We start from the raw sequence: 20,491 nt of genomic DNA, 5'->3' as shown, positions 1-20,491 counted from the left end.
GGTTGTTCATAGAGGGCCCTTTGCCCATATGGCGATGGGACAATGGTGATCAGTCGGCCTTCCACCTCTGATTCTGTCAAAGTATAACTGTGCTCATCTTTTTTTTTTAAGGATCTCAGAATTTGAGATGAAGTTCCACAGCAGATCCATCCGATACCCCAATGATCACCCAAGTGGTTAAAATCTGAGGCAAGGCAAGTTTTCATTGACATTCTCACAATAAAGACAACATTCCAAAACACAGTGAGAGATCAGGATGGACATTCAGGAGTTCTGAAGTTGCAAAGCTTATGAAAATAATAATAATAATAAAAAAAAGGGGCACCAAATTTAGTTTGGCCCCTTTTCTTTTTCTTGTGTGTCTTGACTTCCCCCTCTGCTCTCCCCCTCTGTCTTTGTCTGTCCCTGTCTCTGTGCCCCACTCTTCGGCCCCTCGGCTATCAGATTGCAGCGTTTTTCCCCTCCCCTTGTGCAAGCAGATAATTCCACCCGTGACCTCTTTGCTACCCGGCTCTAGGGCTGAGATTGTGAAAGCTCATCAAGCATACCTCCAGCCGGGACGGGGCTATTTGTAAAAGCCACCAAGGAGCATGTGCAACTCCGTCAGTTCAGACAGGAAGGAAGGAAAACCCTTCAATGCTGCCAAAAGGAGTATTAAAAACAAACAAACAAAAAAATGTCTCCTTTCCGGTACCACGCAGGTGTAAGTTCTGGGAAAAAGATTTTTAAAAAAGGCCGTATTGGCTTGTAGAAGGACATCATTAAATATATTGGAATTTCACATAACTGAATCATAATTACTGTAGGAAACTTAATTACTTCATGTTCAACAAACATACTGTATCTGGCCTCGTTTGTGTTTATTTCCCTTCTGCTGTCTTTGTCTACACACTAAAGAAGAAGAAGAAAAAAATCCACCACGATCTGAAACGATTTAAAAAAGAAAAAAAGAGAAAAAGTCCTTGTCCGTCTCTGTGCCTTTCAGGGACAAGCACATGATTCATACTTGCACGGCGACTGCGAAACCAGAGCAGGTGGCTCTCCTAATGTGTTATCACAGATGTGATCTCTGCTACATTCTCTCATCACTCTCATTCCTGCGAGCGAAGACACCCGGGTGGGGTGGTGAGGGGGGATGAGGAGGTCCGCTCGGTATCCGACGACCAGGCGGACCAGCTCCGAACTCCCTCACATCTCTTCAAAAGGTTTTTGCAGAGAACCGTTCGCGCGCAGACTGAAAGATGCGCCGACCCTGCATTCATCCTCCTTAAAATACGCATGTTGTCGCAGTAAAAATCCACAAGTCAATGTATTGTTCTGTGGTTTTATGCAATATGCGCTACCAAACATTTTGTGTGTATCTTCGAAGTGAAAGTGAAATGTGATGCTTTTATTTATTTAGAGGAAAACATGATATTATTTGTATGGATTTGCATTCTGTCCCTTAAAACCTGATTCCCCTACAACAAAAATCCACTTGAACTACTCAAGTGAATAGTATTGGACTCTACAAGACTTGAGATTTGGGTGGAAATTCATCTTCCAGTAGGATTACTCTCAACATACAGTTCGGAAGTCACTATGGAATATTTAATATCTGAGCAACTTCACAATTACACTGGACCAGTCAAAGTCTACACCTAAATCCCATTGAGAATTTTTGGCAAAACTTGAAAATTACTCTTTACACACACTCCTCACCCCCCCCTCCCCAACCATCTGACGAAGCAGTTAAGGAACTGGCAAATAAAAAATCTGCCTCCACAATGCTAAAGCTGGTGCTAAAGAAAATATATCACTGCAAAAAAAAAATAAAATAAATAAATTGAATAGTGTGCATCATTCACTGTTACAACCCCCCCCAAGACCAATAAGGGTAAAATCTGGCGCTGGTTGTAACACAAAAAAACAAACAGTTGTCTGTAGCAAAATGTGGATCATTATTTACAGTGCAGGTAAGTCAACTAAAACAAAGAACAGAACACAGGGAAGTATTTATCTTCAGGGTCTCCAAGGCCAAAATAACAAACAAAACACCCCCCCCCCTGTCTAGCTAAGAAATTAAAAAGAACTTTCTAATGGTAAATAGGAAAAAGAAAGTACAAAACCTGAACTCCCTGGCTAGCCATCAAAACAGGAGAAAAATGGTTGAACACAAATGGCAGAGAACCCCTACCAGCTTCCACTGTGAAAAAAAAAACAAAACAACAGGTTTTGGTTAACACACTTCAAAGGCTCACAGCCAAAATCACTCAGTCACCAGTAAAGTGTCAGATCAGGTCAAGGCCCAAACAAGAAGGGATCCAACACTGGTTGTATGAAGCTCTTTATGGAGTGGCTGATGAGCTCCAACACATTTCACCTGTGCATCTGAAACACAGAGAGAGAGGACTCTCTCATGAAGAGAGCCCCTAGAGGTCAGTGACCGTAACACCCTCCCCCATAAAATCCTACATAAAACATTTCTTCAACTGACAATACCACAGTGAGATAAACAACATTATATCCTGGATAGTACATCAGCTATCACATTGTCCACCCCTTTCTTATGCCTAATGTCTAGGTTGTATTCTTGGGCCAATAAAGCCCAACGCATTAACCGCTGGTTGTGGTTATACATGCGGTTCAGGAAAACCAGTGGATTATGGTCCGTATAGACTATCACAGGACTTGTTGAACCCACATAAACTTCAAAATGCTGCAAAGCCAATAGCATGGCTAATGTTTCCTTCTCAATTGTGGAATAGTTTAATTGATGAGGCTTGAACTTAGCTGAGTAGTAGGAAACTGGGTGACTGATGTCATCTGTCCCGTCTTGGAGCAACACTGCCCCAGCCCCAGTGGCACTTGCATCTACCTCCAGCTTGAAGGTCTTGCTGAAATCTGGAGCTGCCAATACAGGAGCACTGCATAGAAAGGACTTTGCACAGTCAAATGCATGTTGACATGCAGTAGTCCATTTGAATGGCATCTTTGGACTACACAAATTTGTCAGAGGAGCCACCACCACTGAGAAGTTCCTGCAGAAACACCTATAATAGCCAACCAATCCTAAGAAACGGCGTAGCTCACGTCTTGTGGTGGGCACAGGGTAGTTTAGGATAGCCTCCACCTTTGCATTCACCGGACGTACCTGGCCATGGCCCACTTCCTTTCCAAGGTACGTCACCACCGCTTTGGCAAACTCACACTTTGCCAGATTTAAGGTGAGGGAGGCTTGAGCTAGACGAGCAAACACAGTTTTCAGAGTGTTAATGTGATCAGTCCAGGTTGATGAATAGATTACAATGTCGTCCAAGTAGACATTACAGTTCTTAATGTCTCCCAATACAACGTTCATCAGTCGCTGAAAGGTAGCTGGTGCATTTCGCATTCCAAATGCCATCACGGTATATTGCAAAAAATGGTCTGGTGTGACGAAAGCTGAAATGTCAGAAGCTCTGGCAGTCAGAGGAACTTGCCAGTACCCTTTCAGCAGATCTAATTTTGTTATATAGATGGCTGCACCAATACTGTCTATGCAGTCTTCCATACGGGGCAATGGATGTGAATCTGGGACTGTAACTGCATTTACTCTTCGAAAGTCTGTACAGAAACGTTGAGAACCATCTGACTTTGGTGTCAGAAGACATGGAGAGCTCCAGGAGCTATGACTCTGTACAGCCAACCCATTTTCCAGTAAGTACTGAACCTCTTTCTTCATCATTTCCTCTTGACTGGGGGACAACGGTACGCATGTTGTTTAATGGGTGGGGTATTACCCACATCAATATCATGCTCCAGTACTGAGGTCCTAGAGGGCACATCGCCGAAAAGCATAGGGTGCAGCTTGATCAGTCCTTCCACATCCTCCTTCTCACCCTGGGGAAGATAGGACAAATATGCATCCAAGGAATCCAAAATGACAGAGTTCGAAAACCTACCACATTGGCCCTCATCATTCTTCTTCAAACCATCATGGGGAGTATGTCCAGACACCAGAGAGATTGATGCAGGTTGCGGAGAGTCCTCACGACCAGTGTCCTTGTCTTCTTCTCTGGAGTGAAACAACTTCAACATATTTATATGACACAGACGCATTTTGCGCCTCCTATCAGGAGTATGGACAATGTAGTCAGTGTCATTGACTTTGCTTTTTACCACATATGGGCCTGCAAATTGGGCTGAAAGTGATGGGCCAGGTGTGGGCACCAACATGAGCACTTTATCACCTGGCTCAAATGACCGCTTTACAGTCTTTTTGTCATATAGATGTTTCATTTTCCCTTGGGCAGCTGATAAAGACTCTCTTGCTATCGAACAAGCATGGTATAGACGCTCCCGACACTGTGTGACAAACTCAAGGACATTAGATTGTGGCTGCGTCTCAGCTGACAGGAGTTGCTCCTTCAGAACCTTCAGTGGTCCCCTTACACCATGCCCAAATACAAGTTCAGCAGGGCTAAAACCAAGAGACTCCTGTTTAGCTTCTCGGGCTGCAAACAGCAGAAAAGGAAGGCCTTCATCCCAGCTTTTGTCTGTTTCATGGCAATATTTTCTCATCATGGCCTTGATAGTTTGATGCCACCTTTCTAGAGCACCTTGTGACTGGGGATGGTACGGACTTGAGGGAACATGTTTAATGCCAAAAGACTGTAGTGTCTGCTTGAAGATTTTGGATTGAAAATTGCTACCTTGATCAGTTTGTATGATTCTAGGCAGACCAAAAGTTGCAAAAAACTTCAGAAGAGCTTTCGTTATGGTGGGCGCTGTAATCTTCCGCAGTGGAATGGCTTCAGGGAAACGAGTGGCAACACACATGACAGTCAAGAGAAATTGATTACCAGCTTTTGTTCTGGGCAGAGGACCTACACAGTCCACTAGGACACGCTCAAAAGGCTCACCAACTGCAGGAATGGGTTTAAGAGGAACAGGTGGTACCCTCTGATTAGGTTTACCCACTATTTGGCAAACTTTACATGTCCTACAGAACCTGGCAACATCCTTTTTCAGGCCTGGCCAGAAAAAATGCTGCAGAATACGGTCATGGGTTTTAGTGATTCCCAAATGACCTGACCATGAGTGGTCATGTGCCATCTGCAGTATTTGTTCACGATAACCTTGAGGAATAACAATTTGATATACTATTCCCCAATCCTCTCCAACACCTTTCTGTTGCAAGGCAGGCCTTGAGATCCATTTCCTCATGAGTAATTCATTCTCAACATAAAATTTATGGGCCTTATTATTTACTGAATCACTCACACTTTCAAAGCATTTAATGAGAGTTTCATCACTTTTCTGAGCTTGGCTCAAACTCTCACGCGACATTGATTGCGGGATAAAAACCTCAGACTTTTGGGTGAAGTCCTCCTTGAGGGGTGCTGGTTCTACAAGGTCATCTGCTGGCAGCTTGTCCTCCATCAAAGCAGAGCTAGCTCTAGACGAACTAGACGTACCTTCAGACGTGACTCAACAGTCGGACTTGATTCAATAGAGAAGGGCTCAAACCGTGGGAGAGAGGCTGGTGGTTTTTTCCCATCCGGCTTGATAACAGGTGGTGTCTTCTCTACCTTCTCAGGCTTATCAGCAGATTCAGAACAGGTGGTGTCCTCTTTCTCCATTTCTCCTGAGAGCACACCTTTTTCAACCAAGACACTAAAGACAAGAGACTTCAGTTCACGTTTGAGCAAAGACTTAGGGACATGGAGACCAAAATACAAAGCAATTTCATACAAATCATCCTTTCTACAGACATCAAACTGTTGTACAGTTGGAGTATCTAAAAACTCCTTCAAACTAAATTGCGCCATACACAAACAAAATAATCCCGGACGAGCCCCCACTTATGTTACAACCCCCCCCCAAGACCAATAAGGGTAAAATCTGGCGCTGGTTGTAACACAAAAAAACAAAAAGTTGTCTGTAGCAAAATGTGGATCATTTATTTACAGTGCAGGTAAATCAACTAAAACAAAGAACAGAACACAGGGAAGTGTTTATCTTCAGGGTCTCCAAGGCCAGAATAACAAACAAAAGCTGCTAAGAAATTAAAATTAAAAAGAACTTTCTAATGGTAAATAGGAAAAAGAAAGTACAAAACCTGAACTCCCTGACTAGCCATCAAAACAGGAAAAAAATGATTGAACACAAATGGCAGAGAACCCCTACCAGCTTCCACTGTGAAAAAAAAAACAAAACAACAGGTTTTGGTTAACACACTTCAAAGGCTCACAGCCAAAATCACTCAGTCACCAGTAAAGTGTCAGATCAGGTCAAGGCCCAAACAAGAAGGGATCCAACACTGGTTGTATGAAGCTCTTTATGGAGTGGCTGATGTCCAACACATTTCACCTGTGCATCTGAAACACAGAGAGAGAGGACTCTCTCATGAAGAGAGCCCCTAGAGGTCAGTGACCGTAACATTCACATGTACTCATCCTGTTTGGGGGAATATTTTCTTCTTTTTTAGCATATAAATCTCTGCTGCCTTTTTGGGGGGCAGAAGGGTTAAGCATAAATAACTGATAAAGTACATTGAAGATTGAAAGTGTAGTGTAACTACAAGTGGGTGTGGATCCTTTTGCAAAGCCCTTTCATTATGCTAGAGGCTGTAACTCTCCAAATTCTCCTTTGCTTTTTTTCCCCACCCTTCGCAGCATTTAATCTAACATCTCCCCCGCCCCCTCCCTATTAGTACTTTAGTCCTTATTGTTCCCCAAAGAAAAGATCCTCATAAATAAGCATGCAGCAGCTGACAAAAGACAGGAGATCCACAGTGAATGGTGTCTCATCTTACACAAAGCTAATGACTGAATAAAGAGCAGAACTCGGGAGTTTGAGGGAAAGTCAGTCCGTAGGTCAGACAAAAACTTCTACCTATCCCCTGCTGCTTCATATCACGATCTTCCGGCTAATTGAAAAATGACGCGGCTTTGTGTGAACCTGCGGGGTCGAGAAACACGGTTCGCCCCTTCAAAGAGAAGAAAGCACAAAAAAAACGACTTTTTCTCTCAACACGCCGGGGAGAACGAGAGTCCGACTGCAGATGCACAGATCAAAAGGCCAGTCATCCAGCCAGAATCCTTTCAAAACTGAAACACTCAATCAAAAACTTCAGCAAGACTGTGACACAAACTAAGTTGCATAGAGAAGAAGCACCGTGTCGAGCTACTAATGAATACACGCTACTTGTGCTGCATAAACCTTCACAAAACGACTGGTGAAGCTGGAACTAGAGGCTGTGTGAATTTTCCACTTAAACGGACGGGATTCTCCCACTTTGTCTGTTTTCTACAAGTTGATGGTAACAAAATTGTTTCCAATCTGACTCATTGTGGGCAAGAACTTCCATAATGTTCCCCTCTAAACAGCTGCAATGCAACTGTTAATCATACCAAAATGCCAGATGCTTGTACTTCTAACTTACAGTCTAAGATCATAATTAGAACCGCCTGATGCAGTGGTTCTCAAAGTGTGGGGTGCTCCCCTTAGGAGGGACAGGGAGTGCAGAAAGTGGTATGGATGAATGAAAAAAATATATATAGTTACACAAAAATGTTTCACTGTAAAGATGGTTTGTAGTTTGTTTTGTTGCAACCTGAAGTGTGAAATAAACTTCAGTGGAGTTTGAAAACAAAATATGTGTTTTAGGTTTATGTCTGGCCGAACGGTGTGTGAGCCAGTTCATTTTTTTTTCTTCTTTTTTTGGGGGGGATTTCAATGTAATCCATAGGGGCCACTGGCTTAAACACATTATATATAATGTGCCAGATTTGAGGCTCACATGACAGTAAAAGTCCTCATTTAGTCACCACTGCAAACAAACACGTTGAACCAGTTGTCAAAATCTGTCAAGCAAGTTTTGCTGTATTTACAATAGTTTCTTTCCTGAAAATCTCTCTCAAATTGAACAGTTTCTCTCAAGTGGACCTCAGATTTTACTGATGTGAAGTGTGTGAAGAATTAATTGTGACCAACGATGAGCCACTTTGCCACCGTCACTCAAAGCTCAACTCCATTACCCCCAAAATTAGCAAGCATATATATATATATTATGCAGTGACGTGCAGTCAGGAGAGGATCTATGTCCCTCGTAGAAAAATAATACGTAATTATAACATAACTTATATTGCTATTTTCACCCTGACGTTTGTAGTATAAAGTACTTACTTTTCATTTAGCTCAACCAATTCTGATTATTTTTGATTCAAAATTGCTGAATTTTCCCATTTTCCCATTCAAATGCTTGCAAGCGAAGCAGTGAGCTGAGCCTCACCTGAGATTGATCAACCTCTCTAACTGGTTGCCATTCAATGGGAGCATGCACTTCCTGTCTGTACGTCACCAATAAAATGGCTAAAAAACATTTACTATATGAACTGATTTGCCATAATTTAGCTTATGGATATAATGTTCAGTGTTTTTTGTTGTGTGTTTTGTGTGCTGAGAAGCAGAGAACAGACTGGAGGTGAGGCAGGCAGTTCTCTTCGAATGGATAAAGTGGCCTAAATTCAACCAAACCCAACTCAGCATTTCTTGCACTACGTTGTAAGACAGAGTCCATGTCAGAAAACTGCTCAATTTGAACGAGCTCTGCTGTGTCTTATGAGGAAAAAGGGTCAAATATCCAGCTAGAAATCAATCAGAAGCTTGTTGCTACATCAAGGAAAACTTACATGAAAAAACTCACAATCAATTCAGATGTGTGCATCCCGTTCCACCCAGAAAAAGAAAAGAAAAATAAAAAACAGATAAAAAGGATCTCTGGAGTCTGAGTAGAGCCAACAAACGCATGCAGACAGACATGTAACGCTCATCTGCAGACAGGACCGAGCCTCAGCCTTACACAGGCTCTGTTACAATCTTCAAATGACAGCAGAGTGTTCTGTGAACTGTGCGACTCCTACTTGCAAGCAGCACGTTGACAGTCCGGCTGGTCAGGGCTCCGATGGCGCTGGCACTCACACAGCTGTAACTGCCCTCTACGTTCTGGGGAGGCTGGCCGGTGGGCGACAACAGGAGGGATCCATTGGTCAAATACCGCAGGCGATCTCCCGGCGCCGCAGGCAGGAGCTGGCCATCCTTGAACCAGGTGACATTGAAAGGAGTGTCGCTGGACCCCAGGTTGCAGTCCAGCAAAAGTGGCAAAAGCTCCAGAACCACATGGCTGGGCCCAGCACCACAGCTCAGTTCCACTGAAACAGGCTTTTCTGTGTAGGAAGAGAGGACAAAAAGATCAGTTAATGAGGATGTACCAGGAAAGGCCTGGGAAAGTTTAGCTTTTTTCCATGCGACTTTGTACAAGGAGCTCTCGGAATATATGAAAAAGAAAGCATTGTCTACTATGTGATAGATTTGGGCAAAACGTCACACTCGCTACTTTGAAACATGTTAGTCGTTTCTGCAAACTTGGCAGTCTGGATGGGTTTAAGAGAACATTTATGAAACGAGCCGTTCTGAAACAGGACGGAGAGTGTTCTTGGAGGAGGATCTTTAAAAATTAGATTGGCACTGCAAGAGTTTACTGGCATCGCTGGTAAAGATCTGTAAAAAGAAAAAAAAAAGTGTGAATAAATCAGTCTTTCAATGCAGTGGGATAAAATGAAAGACCAATTTTCAAAATGGGGACATTACCCTGAAAGGTGGGGGGAAAAACCCCCATCACGTATTAAGAAATAATTATTTCTGACAAAATCACAACTTCCACAATTACAGGCTTTTTCTATGACAATCATTTTTCCAGTATGACGATAATTTGTCACGATAGAACAGGAATCTATGAACCTGTTCTGTGTTTCTCTCTAGATGTTTTTTTTTTTCCCTCCACTTCACCATTCAGATTTCCTGTCTTTAGTCCTGAATCCTGTGACGGCCATGATAGAATCCTGTTTTGTCTTTGGATTTGGCCATATGTGTGGAATCATAAGGTTCTCAAGGTCTTTCATAGAGGAATGGGTTCACTGCATCAGCATCACAAGCCGTAATGGATACTCAACCCTGCTTTTCTGCATATTTGCTCTGTTTCCAGTGAGCCCGGCATGAAAACCTCAATCTGTTTCTTCTGACCACAGTTTCAAAGCTCCGGTGAAGTTGGGCAAACTCCAAATGTTTACTCTATAGATGGGAAGACAGAAACGACTTCTTTCTGGCATGCTTCTTAGGCAGCTGGCTGGCACGTACACAGTGGATAATGGTTGTTATGGAGACTTGGTGACCTCAGGACACCTCTCTCTTCGCAGCGGTTCCCACACGGAGCGTTTTGGAAATTGATTTCAACTCCCTTATCGTCCCGATCAGCGGACATCTTGTGCCACGAATGACGTGACTGGGTTTCCTCCCAAATATCCCCAATTTAAATGTCGCCTTTTGACTATTTAAAGAATCATTTATTTATTTAAAACACATTCGTCTGCCCATCAGTTTTGACCAAGTTCCATCAGCGTTTCATGGAGTCATGCATTTTAATCCACGGGGCCTCCTCTACAAAAGTGTCAGTGGTTGTGGCCGTCAAGTTACATTTTGGTCACTTCTTGTTTTGAGGCTTGTCTTTGTTCCGTGTGGCGTACTAACGTTGAAGTCACTTTTCCTTCAAGTCTTTCTTTATTGTGCATCTTGAAACTACCGCAGTGCTTTTTCTTTTGTTTTTTTCAGAGTTCAATATGCGTTAGCTGAAGCTATATCCACGGGGTATAGCTTTTCTTTGAATCGGAAACAATTGGCTGGATTATTTCTTGGAGTAGCTCGCATTGGCTCGGTTTCAACATTATCCCAAATTTTCCACTTCTCAAGGTGAGTGTGAACACAGCTGACACCGTCATTTCCAATTCCTTGGGAATCTCTGTGTTCCATTTTCCCATTACATCAAGTTCAAGAACCTTTTTCTGCAGATCATTTGACGATTAGTTTACTCTCTTCAGGAAGGGCAGAAAAGCGAAAGTACATCCCATTATTTGATAACATAGTACATTAAAATGCTAATCATCTAAATACAGTCAGCATAAATTGCTGCTTTTGTTTTTTTAGCCACTGTATTGCATGGCTTTCATTAGACTGATCACTTTTCTGAGGTCAATTTAACTTGAAAGTCAGCATCTGTTTGCCATGCATATGTATAATATGCACTTTGTAATATGCATGAGACCAGTGGTAGTTCTCATACTAACCAAACAGTAAAGTGAATAAAGTACATTCATCATTTCTTAGAAAAGGATACAACAGAAAAAATTAAATAAATAAATTAATTAAATACAAGATAAAAAATGTGTGCAGGTTTTTTGTGAAGTTGGCCTTATGGTGATTTGTATAAATCTGATAAACTGAATACAACAAGACCATTTAATCTCAGGAATCATTTTCCTTTGACTCTGTAGTCAAATCACTCTGAAGACATTTTTGCATCAGTAAAAGCTCTGGGTTGTCAACACTCATTCCCTCCTAAGGGAAGGCTTGCAGAAATGTGTACCTGGAAGGAGAAAACAAAGTACTCAAGCCTTGGCAAATTAGAACAAGAATCTCGTTGCATCATTTTTCCGGGAAAAATCGAATGCTGCTTAAAATTTGCTCTAGCTTGTCTGTGGTTCTGAATCGGCAGTCGTACTGTGCAGCCACTCGAGCTCAGGGCTAGAGATTTCTGTCACAATTGGAGATTTTGAAGAATTATAGATGGCTTGACTGCTTCGCCGTTCTCAATCAGAAAATCACCCTGAAGAATGTTCCTTTCATCACCTACAATTCCTTGTTTTATGAAGCAGCTTGTTTGGATGTAACAGGAGTTGAAGTGAACATACTATTCTTCCAAGGACACAAGCCAGCTGTGCACAGAAATCTAAACCTGTTGCTCTGGTGTGTTTGGAGCAACTGGCAGGCTCACCAACATAACGCCACACAGGCACACAAATGTCCAAATAAACAAGATAAACGTAACAACTGCAGACTATTAACGGCTGCCGTACCCTGCTGTTGTGAACGGTTTTATTTTGAATTGTTTTACACCGCTGAAGTCAGCTAAAACAGACAGTAAATGTTGAGCTAGCTGTATGCTACCACCAAGAAAACAGTTTTATTCTTAACAAGTCTGCAATGATATGACATCTTTTTTCTACAATAGGTGAGGGCGCATCAGGTTCTGCTTTTGTGCTGAAGTTTTCCTGCACACCTACTGAAAACTGCATGTTACTCCGATTTAAATGTTTGGAAATGATGTGGTATAACACGTCTTGTTACGTCTATGAAGCCTCTCACTCCGAATAATGCATTTATGTTTTGATTGGAGGTGTGGAATTTGTTGCTTTTTTTAGTGCGAGAAAGCAGTGTGTTTCGTATGCAGTCACATTCTTCATTTATTTCTATATTTAATTGATACATTGGAAGTGAAACTTTAAACCCCTACGAGTTCTGCCAGGTAAGTTATGTATTCTTTTTTTACTGAACTATTTACTAAGTAGACCAAGTCATCCATTTCGCTTTCATTTTCAAGCCTTTGGAATCCTGAGTGAACCCTCATCATTTCATACATAGCATCTGGACAGCATATCATGCAGCGGTGTGCCTCTTGTGTGGCATAAATTGCATTTGGTAGCTTCTCCAATAACGTTTTAAAATTCTTATATGAAGCGTTATTTCAATAACGTTTCAAATAAGTGATTGATTAGGCAGATCAATCACCAGATCTGCCTAATCTGGTGATTGAATTGTGCATTCTAAAATTATGCCAAAGTCTAATCTTCCTGTCCTACTGTCTTTTTTTATGGAAATGAAAGCATGACAGCGGTATGTGCTCGGGAAAGCATCGTCGCAGTTAACCAACGCGTTTTGTTAATCAACGCAGAAAATTCTGCGTAACATAATATCACGTCTTCGTTCCGACGACAATCACTTTTACGGTTCAGCTTTAAATTGGTCGACTCTCACATACACAGGGAGCAGGTTGCTTCCAGCTCCCCCCATCTCCGCCGTCGGACTAATTACGTTAATGGGAAATGGAATTCTTCCCTTGATTAAATGAGGCCTGACTCCCCACCATCACCTCCTGATGAAGAGGTTATGCTGAGTGAGGCAGCCGACACGTCCACACATAGCTACACTGGAGGAGGAGGACAAGGAGGAGGAGAAGAAGAAAAAGATGCTGTACAGATGTATCAACACACCCATAGAGCAAATGCAAAAATCAGTCAAACTAAAGACCTGCGCATGAGAAGCATATTAAAGCTTCTACGCAGCTGGTAATGTGCTTCAACACAGACAGATCACCCCTAACGGTTCCTTGTATCCTCTCTCCAATTTCTAGTAATTAGGTCTCATTAAGTCATTAAAATGCTAACAGCGATTTCCCGGCTTACCACAAGCATGCTAAAAATAATTAATAATTAAATGAAAGGCGAGTAAGACTCTGTATCAGCCCTCAAAGAGGAAATAAAGGTGTGATTAAACAAGAGGAGGACATTACATAACTCTTTTCATTAATAAAATTAGCCACTTTTCATGTTACACTCATTATATTCCGGAATAAATCAAATAATAGGCAAAAAGCTATGAAGATGTCCTGAAATGAGGTTCAACACAATCTCCTGTCCTCTGTAGCGGGATTTAGAAGACCAGCCGTGTAAATCTGACTCCATATTCACGTGCGTCTGCTCCAGGAGCATTTGCTGATTTGAAAGCCAAAGGTGTTCACATGCACGGCGCAGAGTCGCACGCACCGACGCTGACAGATGCTGTAACGCTGACGCAACAGCAGCAAGCGTGTCATGAGGTCATGGTGCAGTCAGAGGAGGAGAGGATGTGAGACGTGGTCATTCTGCCACTTTTCTTCACAAATTGCGTCTGCTGGGAAAACTGTAGTCGTTGCAACAAACGGCAGCAGAGCACAACAAGAAGCAAACAACAAGAAAAACACAGGTGATCCAAAACAGATCAGGAATGAGCAAAACACAAGTACTGAAGCATGAGAGGACAGAAATACGAAAGCAACACAGAAGAAAAATGGGCAAAGAAATATTTTATTATTTATTTATCTACTATTTTTCTCAGTGCAACCAACTGCCCCCCGTGAAGTCAGCTAATTAGAAAGCAGAGTCGGTGTGTGTGATTTAAAATTCAGCCTCAACGCAGCTGTTCTGCGAATGCCTGAGAGGTTTGTTCAGTTCAGGGATAAAAGTCGGAGAGCTTCAGTGCTCAGTATCCTGAGCCGCCAACCTCCCATGGAGGACTGCTTGATCCGTCATCCGAAAACGAAGAGTGCGCCGCAAACTTGCCAAGACGAGGCCGTGCACCTGAACCGAAAGGACTAGCGAGGGGCGCATCAGCAGGGAAACAGCTAAGAGGCTCACAGTAAGTCTTGATGAGCTGCAGAGATTTACGGCCCACTTGGAAGAATATCCTCAGCCGCTCCAGAGGCAGGCAGTGCTAATCGGTATGGCAGATAGCAAGGAAATCCACTGAAAGGAAATCCACCTGCAACTGAAAGCTACAAGCAGTCTTGTTTTTACTTTACCACAAATGATGTACTGGCATATAACCAGGTGGAATACACCTGAATATTTTCATCTGGATTCAAACTGCAGTTCTGGTCACGCTAGCAAGAAATAGAGAAAAGCCATACAATCTTTTCCCTTATTTAATAACTTACATCTTCTGAGCTTTATGAACCACACAAGTCCAATACTCTTTGCCTTGTGATTACGGTAAAAGGTATTTGACATTGGTGCCATGTTATCAGGTTTATCTGTCTGTAAACTCATGTAAACATACCGAATTTTAAGAGCAACTGTTGTTGCAGATTGTGCCAAACTACACCGACTTCCATCTGTGAAAATCAGCCCAATGCAGAGGAGAGATCGATATTCATACAAAAAACAAAAAAAAAAACAAATCACTCATAAATTGTCATTAAGTATTTAGGTACACCTTACAACGACTGCAGTAACGGGATGAGCAGTTTGACACCTTAAGAATTGGCTTTGGTCCAATTTTGGACTACTGTTCCCAAGATAGACTGTGCTAAACTCAGGAAGGGTCTCCCGTACACACACAAGTTAAACTGAGGCGCGTATGCCGGCTTTGTAATCAATATCTGAAGGCACGGGCAACATAATCTGCAGCTAAAATTGCCCGTGAGTTCCCCAAATGTTTTGACCATTCAGAAAACTTGTCAAAGTGGTTGCAACAAATCTTGTTTGTTGCAACCACAAACAATGTCTAGATTTATCTGTAACCTTTTAAGAAATTAAAGAGTATACAATATAAAAGGTCAGTTCTGATTTGAATGAAAGTGAGGAGTGAAACACGTGGTGGCATCAGTATAAATGCTACTATATGTACTGCTGCCCTTTAATATGCTAAATTGATCCACCAACATCAATTATTACCACGTATTTGAAATTCCACATTTTTAAAATTGTATCATGCATGATAACACTTCTCTTGGAAAAACCCTCCCAAAAAATTTCATTGTCTCAAATCAAGAGCAAATTTGTGTTTTGTCTCAAAGGTGCTTCTTTTTCTCACTTTCAAGCTCACTTGTGAAATGTGAGACTTCAATAACCGACCCCTTTTGAAAGCTCGCAGTCAGAAATCAAATCTCAGCGTCTGTCATTTTCAAGCTGCAGGGAGACGAAGACTCTTTGGTTTCAGCGTGAAAGTTGAAATGCCTGTGCAATAACAGAATATCAGCGACAGTTTTCATCTACTATTGTCTAAACGTTTAGCTGTTTGCAGGAAACAAATATTGATTCATTTATCGGATCTAGCTGTGGGCCAGACTTTCTTTCTTTCTTTCTTTTTTTCTTTTTTTTCCTTCCCACTGCAGGGATTTAAACTTGTGTGGATGAGTTTTCAGGGACAGCAGCTCGCATTTCTTTTTGCCTTTCAGTCGGTTTGTCAGTCAGCTGCGTGTCACGGTTGAAGAAATCACTGACCTTTTGTTTGCCCCCCGTCATAAAAGGAAAGTCAGCTGTTCAGGAATTATTGCACATAAAGGAAACAACTTAGCGATGACCTGAAACCACTGGAGGTGGTACAATTTCAAATCTCCAAGGCAACCATCTGCTGCTCTTTTTGAGATTTGACTGTCTTGGAACATGAGTCAGTCAGTCGGTTATTAGAGGGTTTATTAGGTCAATAAAAAATAAAAAAAAAGATCCATCATATGATTAGTTAACTCGCAAATATCAGCTCGTCAAGCTTCCAGTGTCAGTTAATTTAGGATTAATATTTACGGCTGAAGCTACACAATTTTGGTTTACAACACTAGTTCAACTATATTATAGTGATTTTATCATTCTAAGTAGGATTTTAAAGATGAAATTCCTAATTAATTGTATGAAAATACATTATTTTGTTTAAGCCTTAAGGATTTTCAAGGTATTTCAAGTCGTTCTAGATACTGATTTCAGTTCAGTCACTGGAACTTCATCTTAGGGACTTTTATTTATGTTTGGTGATTTTTTTTATGCCATTTTACACTGCACATCAATCAAGTATAAATGCTTGGCAAAATAAATAAATAAATAAATATCCCACTCAATTAGCTGGATCAAAAAAAAGTGACAAATAATCAAAACATGATAACATGCAGCAGTGTGATTCTAGCTGAAACTATTAACCAATAGCTTTCCGTCTCCTGTGGAGAGGAGCCGCAGTGAAGCTGCAAGTCAATCAGCCATATAGCAGCTGCTGTGTCGAGCGTGAGCCGTTCCAGCTGCGTTTCCTCTCACACAGACACACCAAGGTTTTTCTCACACCACCTTACGGGCAGAAACAGAACCACAGTCCTGAAAAGCCCACAATAATTCAAAGATTTCGGCAAAGGTGAAATCTGCAGCCTTTCCAACTAAAAGGTAAATTTTATTTTGTGTTTGTCACAGGGCTGCATAGAAGCGAATGGCTGAAGCGGCTGTGAAAGTAGCTACTTTTCATTTTCAGAGTCAGAGGTGGCAGTGTTTATAGTCAGGCCACATATCTCTCGTAAAACAGCACACGATGTAAAAGAAGTAAACATTTTATCAAGAAAGTAGTGTTTTGACACCTAAAAGTGAGTTTTTGCCACCATCTGACCAATCATAAATGTATATTTAGGAATCTTAGATATATGCAATTTAAATGCATGTTACTGTTGTCTGGTTTATACACCAGATTTTGATTTTGTGAATGTTTTTGTTTCTTGCAGTTGATCATGAAATAGTTATTGACACAGAAGTATTGCCTGGTACGTATATGTACAAGTTAGAAATAATCTAATTTATTTGAGCAATTAAATAAATCAATGAGTATAATGATTTCAGAAAACCTTTCAAATATAACTTATTTTATGGAATTTTAAAATGGCTTTAAACTATGTTTAATTAGACAGTTTATACTCATAAATACTGAATGGAGTACCCCTAAATTAAACGTCTCGTACCAATTGTTGGTTAAATTGGAATAGTTTGCTTCCTCCAATCACAGAGCTCCTCTCCTGCATGCACTGCAGCCCCCCCAGCTGCATGGGGCCTCCAAATGGCCATGTCAAGGGCCAGATGCACTCGCAAGAGTCAACAAGGCTTGCAACAAAGCTAACATGGGAGTAACACAGCAGGTTCCAGACATAAACATCCAAATTCACAGCACGGTTATCCTACAGTGAGGACCTGGCAACACCAGCTTATGAGGCAGAAGCTGTTGTGAGACTAACTGGCGTGAAAATGGACAATGACTTAAACTTAAAGGAAAAGCAACACGTGCGCTGGGCACTTGCAGTAACTCGTTTTAATCTCATTGCTCCTTTCTGAAAGATGAAGCTGAAGCATATCGATAAAACGCTTCAAAGGACACAGATTTCACACAAGATCAGGATGAGGCAGAACACTGCATAAGTCATTTGACATCATGCACTGCGGTGAGGCTCACATATGCTCACAGCGGGATTCTCACAAGATATTTCCCGTCAGGGGGCTGTAGCATGGTCTTTGAATAGTATGCTGCATGTAAACGAGGACTATTTGCATACTCATTACAAATGTACAAAAATTTGTTAAGGAGATCCATAAAACATGCTTATTTTATTTTATTTTTTAGGTTTTGTTGCGGAGGAAAATATTAGCGGTCTACAAGTGAAAGAACTCAACAGGAAGTGCCAGAGAACTGCCTCTTCGCACAGACTACACGTCGGTAAAACCTCGACAAATAACCCACTTCTGCCCCTCCTGCATGGCCACCTACAGAGTATCTCTGCTCTCAAGAGGCCGAGCAAACAGCACGGAGTAACTGAGAGCCGGTGACTTGCAGTTTGAACAGCAAGTGAATATTGCCAGGGCTGCTAATGCTTTCATAAGAACATGCTGCACCCTGCCTTTCAGACACCCGACTGCTCAGATGGGCTCCGGGTTCCACGACCTCGAACTGGATTAAACCTCAGTGGAAAGCGGCCGGCCGGATGGACACAAAGGAGGGAAGCTTACCGATGTGACACGCTGAACCTGAGATCCGAGGCCAGAGGAATTTCTGCACTGCCTTTAACCTAAAGTACTGCTTGCTAAATGCTTGACTCAGAACATGTCAGAAAGCCGAGAACCTAATGAAGTAAGATGGTGCTGTAAATCAATAATGTGTCTCAAGAAAAATATATTCTCTCTTCATTGGCATTATAGTACAATAGAGTCAAAGCAGCAGCAGCAAAATTCAATCAGGTTTTATCACTTTAGGACAATGAGGTGAATCAGAAACATTTGTATTACAGAAATCTTAACATTTCTGTACTTTTACAGATGGATGAAGAGTCTTTCTGGTTAATTTCTTGGTTTCCCTCTTAGCTGAAAACTTCTCTAAACATCCAACCAGTCCCTACTGAGTAATCACCTTCCCACTTTCAATTATTTGCCAGATCCACCTGTTGAATTTCTGCTGTCATGCCCTTAGTCCTACGTAGGATACAATCCTCATTTTATTTTCTTAAGGCTTGTGTTTATTTCAATAACACAATTATAATCTTGGCTACTTCATGCTTGCCTTTCGGATCTCCGCAACCATAATGGGATAGCTGCATATTGCGTGGCCCGTTATATTGTGCAAGTTTCAACCCCCATCACATTGAACAAAGAGAGACACAAAAGAGATATTATTATTATAAAATGATGGTTATTAATCTACTATTGAACTTTAAAATGATCAGTCTTGATCATAGTGGTAGACTTAACTTGAAGATTACAAGTTTATCGTCAACTTCAAACATAGTTCACTTAAAACCTCAGCAGTTGCTGTATTTGTTCTGAAGAATCTGTCTTGGTGCTTATTGTGTTAACATAAAATCAGACAGTTTCATATTTTCATTCTTTTTTCTGGGGAGATAAAATTATATCAACACCAAATATTGATTTTCATTCAACTTTCAACTCCATCCATGTAAACATTCTTCTCAGGAAATTGGTACAGTTGAAGGTTAATCCTTTTTTTTTTAATCAAGTGGTGTTACTCTTTTTTATCAAAAAGATCTCAGGATGTAAAATACAATTCAGTTCTCGCTGATTAAAAGATTAGTAGAACAGGGGCCCCCAAGGTTGCGTCAGTTCGCCTCACCTTTTTATTTTGTACACAAATGAATGTGCCAGTTCTCAACCCAGTCAGTATATCATAACATTTTCAGATGATACTGTTATTTTGAGTCTTTTAACAGACAACAGTCATAAAGCTGCCATAGATAAGTTTGTTTTTTGGTGTGACTCTCAGAAACTACAGATAAACACCTCAAAAACTGTTGAGTCGTTTCTGGATCCTAAATCAATCACTGACCAGAGTCCCTTAGCCATCCATGGCTGATCCACCAAACAGGTCACTTCTTTTTAATATTAAGGTTTTGTACATAGATGGCAATCTGAGTTGGCACACACATGTGACAAATGTATGCGTTAAGGTTCACCAGCGTCTCTATTTTCTTAGACGACTTCGATTGTGTGGCATTTCAGAACTGATAATGTTGATCTTTTAAAGGGCAACAGTCGAGTTTGTTCTGAGATATGGCATTACTGGATGGTTTGTAAATCTTACTGATAAATTAAAAACTCAAATTCAAAATCTGGTGAAGATGGCAAATATGATAATCAACACTCCGGCTGTATTTTCTCCACAACAGCTGTTTGAGCAGGCTACCATCAGGCAAACTCAGAGCATCTTGTCTGATGGGTCACGTGTACTCGCATCAGAATATCTCCTCGTGAATTCAGGGAGACGGTTCAGGGTCCCCCTGTGCAAATATAACCATCTGAAATGTTCATTTGTACCACTCTCCATTAACCTGATAAATGGCAGACCAGCAGGGCCAGACGGTGACCAAGAGTGGCATGTGGAGGATGTATTGTATGTGAATGAAAATGGTCATGGGGAAGTACTGCCGATCTTTGTGCTTTCATGTATTTTTTGGTTTTGATGTATTTATTTATGGTTACTGTCCTTTTGGATTAGCTTTTATTGTTGCTTTGTAGTTTTGCCTGTTTCCAGGACAAATTTCTCCTAAAATGATCTTAATCTTAATTGTACTCGT

At 41.3% G+C, this 20,491-nt stretch overlaps 1 protein-coding gene across 2 annotated transcripts in view; it reads right to left on the bottom strand.

Annotated features, from left to right (window-relative positions):
- The window catches only part of igdcc4 (immunoglobulin superfamily, DCC subclass, member 4), a 55,570-nt gene that overhangs the window by 25,988 nt on the left and 9,091 nt on the right, over positions 1-20,491 (bottom strand). For both annotated transcript variants that reach the window (XM_055045126.1, XM_055045128.1), the window contains exon 2: positions 8,889-9,191. In XM_055045126.1, the coding sequence (XP_054901101.1) occupies positions 8,889-9,191 (303 nt within the window). The remainder of the gene's footprint in view (positions 1-8,888; positions 9,192-20,491) is intronic.

The sequence above is a fragment of the Poeciliopsis prolifica genome, unplaced genomic scaffold (assembly GCF_027474105.1).
Source record: "Poeciliopsis prolifica strain line A6 unplaced genomic scaffold, Auburn_PproV2 SCAFFOLD021, whole genome shotgun sequence".
In the NCBI taxonomy this organism is placed as follows: Eukaryota; Metazoa; Chordata; class Actinopteri; order Cyprinodontiformes; family Poeciliidae; genus Poeciliopsis; species Poeciliopsis prolifica.
This window is presented reverse-complemented; position numbering and strand designations above follow the sequence as displayed.